This window comes from Sinocyclocheilus rhinocerous, unplaced genomic scaffold (assembly GCF_001515625.1).
Source record: "Sinocyclocheilus rhinocerous isolate Xijiao unplaced genomic scaffold, SAMN03320098_v1.1 scaffold142, whole genome shotgun sequence".
NCBI classification, from domain to species: Eukaryota; Metazoa; Chordata; class Actinopteri; order Cypriniformes; family Cyprinidae; genus Sinocyclocheilus; species Sinocyclocheilus rhinocerous.
Window position 1 is genome coordinate 1,202,453 of NW_015644380.1, and position 8,246 is coordinate 1,210,698.

An 8,246-nucleotide genomic window follows, 5' to 3' on the forward strand; every position below is an offset into this window, starting at 1 on the left:
CAGCATCCATCAATGAAGGATGTAGGCTGTCAAACATACACAACTGTTAGCCAATCATAACGGTGGGCGTTAACTTCCGAGTCAACAATCTGCCACACCTATTGAAACGAAGTGTTCCGATGAGGGGGGGTCAAACAGGACAGAAAATACCGTATTACTTCTAAATTATGTTTTTTCATGTAAACATCTTGATAACATTATAAGTGGACCTCAGAGAACAGTACAAAATAATAAAAAAGGCAGTTCATGACCCGTTTAACAGCGTCTATGGAAAAGATCAGGGCAGCGAGAGCGCTTTGGCCAATCGCATCCAGAACCAGTCCTGTGTGCGGGGTCTGGTGTAATCACAGATGGTCAGAAAACGGAGAATGCTGGGAAAAGGCCTCTTCATGGATTTGTAGACAACAGGGATTAGACGTTTAGAGCGAGCTCCTGCAGCAGAGACAAAAGTCAAACTGTTACATATTAGGACCTTCACAGGAAATAAGAGTTTCTATGCTGCTTTTATAGCTGCATTATCCTTCGGTTTTAATGACATGAAATGCATAGTTTAGCACAGCTTAGAGCAGATATATCACAACAACTGCAGATTTCAATGACTGAAATATAGCTCCAAGCAGTAATGGTGGGCTCAATCTTTAGGAAACCAATGCACATGCTTTTAAGCAGGTAAATATAGGAGGACTATTTCAAAATCGTTGTAAAAGACAAACTTTCTGCTGCTAGGAGGCGCTATGACAGTTACCCACAATTTTAATGTCCATATGATCAGCCTCCATGACCAAACATACAGCTCAAGTTTGCTCTAAATCACTCAATTTATGGCTGGTGTGCATTCCAAATTTCAGGTTTAAGCATGCTAAGCGCCTCAAAAACAAAAACCTTGACAAAGAATCTTAGAAGAACAATAGGGCCCTTCGAACAGTGCTTGGGCCCTAATAAGCTAAAAATAAAAATGCCAATGCAACTCAAATAAATATTAAGAAAAATGCTGTACCTGGGCAAAGGCTGAGTGCAAACTTAGTCTGAAAATCACATGCATCACTGTCCAGATAGTCATCAGAAATGACCACCACCATCCTCTTGCACCTAAAGGTCAAAAAAAAAAAGTTATTACAACTGATGGTAAATATAGGAGGACTATTTCAAAATCGTTGTAAAAGACAAACTTTCTGCTGCTAGGAGGCGCTATGACAGTTACCCACAATTTTAATGTCCATATGATCAGCCTCCATGACCAAACATACAGCTCAAGTTTGCTCTAAATCACTCAATTTATGGCTGGTGTGCATTCCAAATTTCAGGTTTAAGCATGCTAAGCGCCTCAAAAACAAAAACCTTGACAAAGAATCTTAGAAGAACAATAGGGCCCTTCGAACAGTGCTTGGGCCCTAATAAGCTAAAAATAAAAATGCCAATGCAACTCAAATAAATATTAAGAAAAATGCTGTACCTGGGCAAAGGCTGAGTGCAAACTTGGTCTGAAAGTCACATGCATCACTGTCCAGATAGTCATCAGAAATGACCACCACCATCCTCTTGCACCTAAAGGTCAAAAAAAAAAAAGTTATTACAACTGATTACAAACATTTAAAGATATTTGACAATTCATCAAGAATTTATAAATGCACAGACATTAAAATTCTGCTGGCCAATACCAAAAGCATAAACAATAAATGACTGATATTAATATTATATACTATTTTGTTTAAATCAAAAATAAATAAATACATAAAAGCAATGTTATGTACAGTATGAAGAATGGCTATTCATTTTTATATCTGCTAAATATTACAATTAAAAGTGTTATTATTATTATATATTCTTTTTAAAGATTAACTTAAATGAGCATTGGATGATAAATAACCGCAAACCAACTTGCCTTTTTTCTATGAGCTCACTGGTGATGGTCCACACACATGAGCCAGGAAGGACGTCTCGGTCAAAGACACACAGCTTCAGGTTGCATTCAGTCTGTTCCAACTGTTTGATCATCTCATGCACAAACTGGAAGTCACTCTGACAATAGCAGATGAAAGCATCAAAGGTCTCCGGTGTTAGTCCTGTCCAGTGAAGACAATGATTAGTTTGGTAATCTGCTATTCAGCTAACTCCACACAGTGTATTCAGACAGAACAGGGAAAAACTCACCTTGTGGATCATCATACAGCGTGATGCCTTCTCGCTCCTGTGTGCGCGGGCCACAGCTGTCCACCACTGGAACCTGGACAGGCTTCCTCATCTGTCTTTCCAAATACTTCCTGCAGTCATCATCTGTGCACAAACACCAACAACATACAAGAGCACTTAGCTGGAGATCTTCTATGTTGTCCGAAATAATGAAAGTCATTTCATATGTGTTAGATGGTCACATTCTCCTGTTCTCAGAATTAGCCATTCTTTTCTCAGTTATGCTCTTTGGAGATTTTTTTTTCTTTTTTGGGGGGATATGGCTTAATTCTTTGGAGAAAAAAAATCAATAAATAGACAACTTTTGTTTTAATAAGTGGACAAGAACCGCAATAAAATGTGAAATTTCTTACTCATTTTTCTACTTGTGAGTTAATTGTGTGACTCTGTTAAATAAAACAGTTCCTTTCTGATAAATTTTCCTTTTGTAACCTGTTGTTTTAACTGACATGAAAAACAATACTAATACTGATGATAATAATAAGATGTGACTATAAAGCATTTAAATGAATTCATTTTAATTATTTAAACCATATAAATATTAATAAAAACAGTAATAATACTAAATACGTTTTTAATGTTTATTTATATATTATAGGCTAGTATAATATAAATGATGTAATATAAATAAAATGTGGGTGACATACCTATAATGTCTTTGAGGTCCGATATGACATCTTTCCTTTCAGCTTTTTCTAAAATCGACAGTAAATTTGCTACTGTTGACTCTGGACGAGTTTCCCACTCCGTTAAGACCTTTTCAAAGGGATACTCTCTTTTCTCGAAATTTTTGATCTCCAGGTAGGTAAAGTCCATCATTTCGGCGACTGTCCTCCAGTCTGCTGCCACTGCGTTTGTTGGATTCAAATACAGCCCCAGTTTCTTTCGGAAACTGCAGTTTAAAGCTGTTACTGGAATCGCCTCATAGTCTATACTTGATTTTGATGCCATATTTAAGCCAAAATCTCACGGTTACCCAACTCAGGTTGTTAATCTCCGCGTTTAACTCGAGAAGAGAAAGTGATACGAAAAAGTTAAATATTTTAAGGTGTCATTTTCTGACGCTACCGATAAGCTGCAAAAAACAACAAAATCACGAACTGCAATACGTACACTAAACAACTGTGAAGATTGAGGAAATGTTCGCAAAAAAAAAAAAAAACATGAGTCAGAGAAATGACGAAATACACGTACAGCCAATGGAGTCATGAGCGCGCGAAGTTTACATAAAAAGGCAAGGCAGGATCGGCTGCTTCAGGAGCGGTGTCAGGACTTTGTGGGTACTAGAGAGATTAATCAAACACTGATCTCAGATCTGCTTACAAAGGCAGAGCCTCAACACCAAATATGGGCAATTTCCGCAACGTTTACGCTAGAAAGTTGATGTGTGGAGGAAAAATGCTTAAAATGGTCCGTTTTGCGGAAGCTCATTGGTTCAGTGTGTAGAATATTGTGTTAATAATTGTCTAATTATGTTTACAGCATTGTCTGCGTTCAGTTTAGTTGATTCAATTTTGTTTTAAAATATATATAAAAAATGTTGGTGGTTTGACCAACATAGACTACAGGAAGCAATTTTGTTGACAAGAAACACATATTTTGACTGATTTTTTTTTGTTTGTTTTGTTTTTAATAATCAAATGGAGTAACCCTAAGAAAAGTCCTTGATATTCCGATGGGGGAAAAAAGTAAATGTTGTAAGTAAAGGTGCACATGCACGTAAAAGATTTTTCAACTTTTTACTAGTAGCCTAATCATAGCGTTCTGAGCACACAGCTGTCTTTTACAGTGTTTTCCCTCACTTTTTAAAACCAAACTGACACAGTTGGCACTTCTCACTTCCTATTTCTGAACAAATGAAGAAAATATTCTGTATGTGCACATTATTCAAACTTTTTCAGTTTTCTTATCATTTTCATCATATCACTGTTTCATGTGAGAAAGGGAAAAGTCACCAAAAATCCCAATCCTTTTATTTTTTAGGTATAACAGCTTTAGGTATAACTCCAAAACGTTTCATCATCCTTGACTAAACGAGGACATTCGCAGGAATTTATTAAAACCACCATAAATGCAATATTGTAATCAACACAATATATACAAATACATGAAAATCGGAGTTACAGTTTGTAATAAAGTCTTCAGAATGTGAGCAGAGGTTTCTGGACCTCCGTGTGAAAACAGATTCAGGAAGAGCAACACAAAACCACACTATTTTTCATTTCCCCTTCCTCATTCCACTGTGTAACCTGTGACCTAAGCAGATGGCTTGCATCTATTTGCCCAGCAGTAGAAAAACCACTTTTCCACTACATCTCCTCCTTGGAAACTCTTATTCTTGGAGAAGTAGAAGTCAATGCCTCTGTCTTTGTTGTCTTGTTGTGTAAGATGAGCCCTTCCTTCCTTTCATTGGTGGACCAGACTGAAAAGAAACCAGTAAAATTGTGTAATTTGTTTGAAAACAAGCTTATCTTTGTCCCTAACAATCAATAATGTAAAGTTGCTAATAATCTTACTGATTTGTTGTTGACATGCCGACTCCACTCGGGCGCTATGATAACAGGGGAAGGGTATGTTTCGTTGAGCGAAACCTGGGCGTGTGAGAGTGCTGAGTTGCTGAGGGTCCAGGGGGTGTGAACGTCCCCACCTTTAATACCTCGAAGCTCTGGAACCCACTGTCGCACATAGTCTCCCTTCACAGATACATAATTTTGTGTCAATTTTGTGTCAAAATATGCCTTATCCTGCTGTAATCTCTCAGACGCATCAGAAGTATGTGTAACTTCCTCTTCCTACATTTAAACTTACGCTCATAGTAAAACCTGCTCACTTAAGTGACAATGATGAGCAAAGTGGAAAATACCAGGATATGCCTTTATGAAAATGATTCACATACGTTTAGGCACTAAAAGCAACTGTTAATTTATTATTAATGGTCATTTTAATCATCTACTTAATTTGCTGATATTAGAGTGTAATCAATTGGGTTTTTTAATGCTTCCCTTACCAATTTTGGTGTTTTATTATTTTTTTTTTTTTTATTATTATTATTTTACTATTTAAACTATGGTTATTTAATGACATGGTCTACTGTGACAACTTACCCCTATAGTATGCAGTGAAATTGAGGTATGTTTGTAGAACCTGCTCACTTAAATAACAATAAAGAGTATTTAAAATTGGAAAATACCAGGATGTGCCTTTATGAATATGATTCACATAAGTTTAAGAACGAAAAGCAGCTGTTAATTTATTAATTATCATTTTAATCATTTAAACATCTATTTAATTTGATGATATATCATAGAGTCTAATTAAGTACTTTTAAACCTGTAATTCAAGTACTGGTAAAAGATTATATATATACTGTGTGTGTATATATATATATATATATATATATATGCTTAATTGTTACTAAACTGTTAATTTATTAATTACAAATTATGTTGACTAAAACAATGGTTTGATTGTTTTTTTTTTTTCCTTTTCCAGTTTTCGTGTTCCAAGAATTGTTTTATAATTATTTTACTTAAGTTATGGTTTTAAGAATACAAATAACTATTATTACTTTTAAAAATAATTTAAAAGACCTTTAAAAATACATCTACTCTGAGAAATATTGACTGGAGTATGACAACAACTAGTGTGTTTGAGTGTGACAACTACTCTCTTATTTTTTTGTTTTTTTTGTTTTTACGCGCTATTACTGTAAGAGACCTGTAAAAACCACTACTTACATTATTGTCATAGTCCAGTCCTTGTTTGATCATATTAAACTTCCTGTTTTCTCGTGGGTCATTTCCTATTCCAGCACTATAGAGCCAGTTTCCATAGTTGCTGCAGACGTCATGATCCACCTGATGCCAATGAAAGTTAATAGTGCATCAAACAGCAGCAAAAAGCAGAGAGCATCAACCCACTCCATCAAATATGGCAAATGTTTCCTACCAGCAGGTATTCAAACCACTCAGCACCCAGTCTCCAGTCTAAGCCCAAGTCTTTGGTCAGAAAGCTGGCCACATTTTGACGTCCTCCGTTGGACATGAATCCTGTCAGTGCAAGCTCCCTCATGTTCGCATCTACAAACGGCACCCCAGTTCTACCCTCTGAACAACAAGTGAAAAAATGTCGCTTTAAATTCAGAGAAAATTAATTGAAATGTGTATTCATTGGTTGATTGATGAAATTAAGTACAAAATTAAGAACTGGGTAAAAAGACTAACAAATTCTAAGTCACATTACCTTTCCATGCATTGAACAATGTCGTATCAGTTTTCCACGACACATGCTTGTCTTGCAGACCTTCAGTTCATGAAGGAAGAAATTATCATTTTATGATTAATAAGAAACTAAAACCAACATAGATCAAAAGGAAAAAAAAAAACTAAACTAAAAAAAATCCAGACTTACCATTCATATGAAATATTCTGTTTCCATATTTTAAACCCACAAATTTGAAGTAATCTCTCCACAGAAGTTCAAATATCACCCTGGTGAAGAAAAATGTAGTAATGTTGCATATAAAAACCTGGCACAAGTTCATTTTATTTGAAAACATATTCCTAACCACGTTACTCACCAGTATGTGCTTTGGTTGGCAGTTCGTTCGGCTTCATACTTCTTGATCTGCTCATAGATGTACCTGGGTGATATGCAGCCCACTGCAAGCCTGAAGGAGGATAATGAAAAAGCCATGACTGCTCAGCATTAGTCTGTGCTGTACTCATGCCTTATGAAAATATCATTTTGAGGGCTCACCAAGGAGAAAATTTTGTGGAATAGTCCACTCCGATCATGCCATTCCGGGTCTCCTTATAAGCTGCAACGGCATTCTGTGATAAAACGAGCATTAAATAACCCTCTCTCATTAATTAAAGGAGTTGATCACCCTGGCCTAAAATAAAAATTTGCTGATTTACTCACCCTCAGGTCATCCAAAATGTAGATGAGTTTCTTCATTGGAACAGATTTGGAGAAATTTAGCATTACATCACTTGCTCACCAATGGATCCTCTGTAGTGAATGGGTGCCGTCAGAATGAGAGTCCAAACATCTGATAAAAACATCACAATAATCCACACGACAACAGTCATTTGTCTTCTGGACAAAATACAAGTCCATAATCCATAATAACGCATAACTCCAGTGAAAAAGTTCATCCCTGTTATCCTCTCACATCAAAATCCACAGACATACAGTATTTGTTTAGAACTGAGGCCTGTTTTCACTTGTAAACAGTGCTTTATCTGTGCATATTTCCCTCCTGATTCAGACGAGGCGAATTTGGAGAAAGCAATATTATGGATAGAGGACTCGTATTTTAGCCAGAAGCAACGGTTTTAAGTTAAAAACCTCCTAATGACCAATTTGTTTATTACAAACATGCAGCTTTTCACTTCACAAGAAGTGATTACTTGTGGATCATTGTGATGTTTTTATCAGTTGTTTGAACTCTCATTCTGACGGCACCCATTCACGGCAGAGTATTTATTGGTGAGCAAGTGATGTAATGCTTAATTTTTCCAAATCTCTTCTGATGAAGAAACAAAGTCGTCTACATCTTGGATGTCCTGAAGGTGAGTAAGCTTTTAGCAAATTTTTATTTTCAGGTGAACTATTACTTTAAGTAATTTTAGAAAACTGTAAGAAGAGGCCTCACTGTATCCCAAAAGTAATGTTTCAGCCTAGCAAGAGCCTCAGTCTCTCCACCGCAGCATGGGAAGGCCGAGCGGCAGTCCTCCAGCGGCTCTGAAACCACAGACAGGAAATATATCATGATTACTTCTAACTGGTTCTTCTAAATATCTGGACCTTCTAAATATCCCTCAGAGGATTGTACAGTCATCTGAGAGGAAATCACAGCACAATTCATGTAATATTGCTATATTAAAGGGGTCATATGATGCTGCTAAAAAGAACATTATTTTGTGTATTTGGTGTAATGAAATGTGTTTATGCGGTTTAAAGTAAAAAAAACACATTATTTTCCACATACTGTACATTATTGTTTCTCCTCTATGCCCCGCCTTTTTGAAACGCGTCGATTTTTACAAAAC

General features: G+C 36.2%; 1 protein-coding gene and 1 pseudogene across 1 annotated transcript; both read right to left on the bottom strand.

Annotated features, from left to right (window-relative positions):
* LOC107758293 (myeloid differentiation primary response protein MyD88-like) lies at positions 1-3,386 on the bottom strand. Its single transcript, XM_016575999.1, has 5 exons — positions 2,838-3,386; positions 2,152-2,274; positions 1,883-2,063; positions 1,454-1,545; positions 1-432 (listed from the first exon to the last, which is right to left on the bottom strand). Exons 1-5 carry the CDS (start codon positions 3,139-3,141, stop codon positions 278-280), a joined length of 855 nt encoding a protein of 284 aa, XP_016431485.1. The 5' UTR covers positions 3,142-3,386; the 3' UTR covers positions 1-277.
* Positions 3,387-3,874: 488 nt separating this feature from the next.
* Positions 3,875-8,246, bottom strand: part of LOC107758306 (cryptochrome DASH-like) — an 8,719-nt pseudogene continuing 4,347 nt past the window's right edge.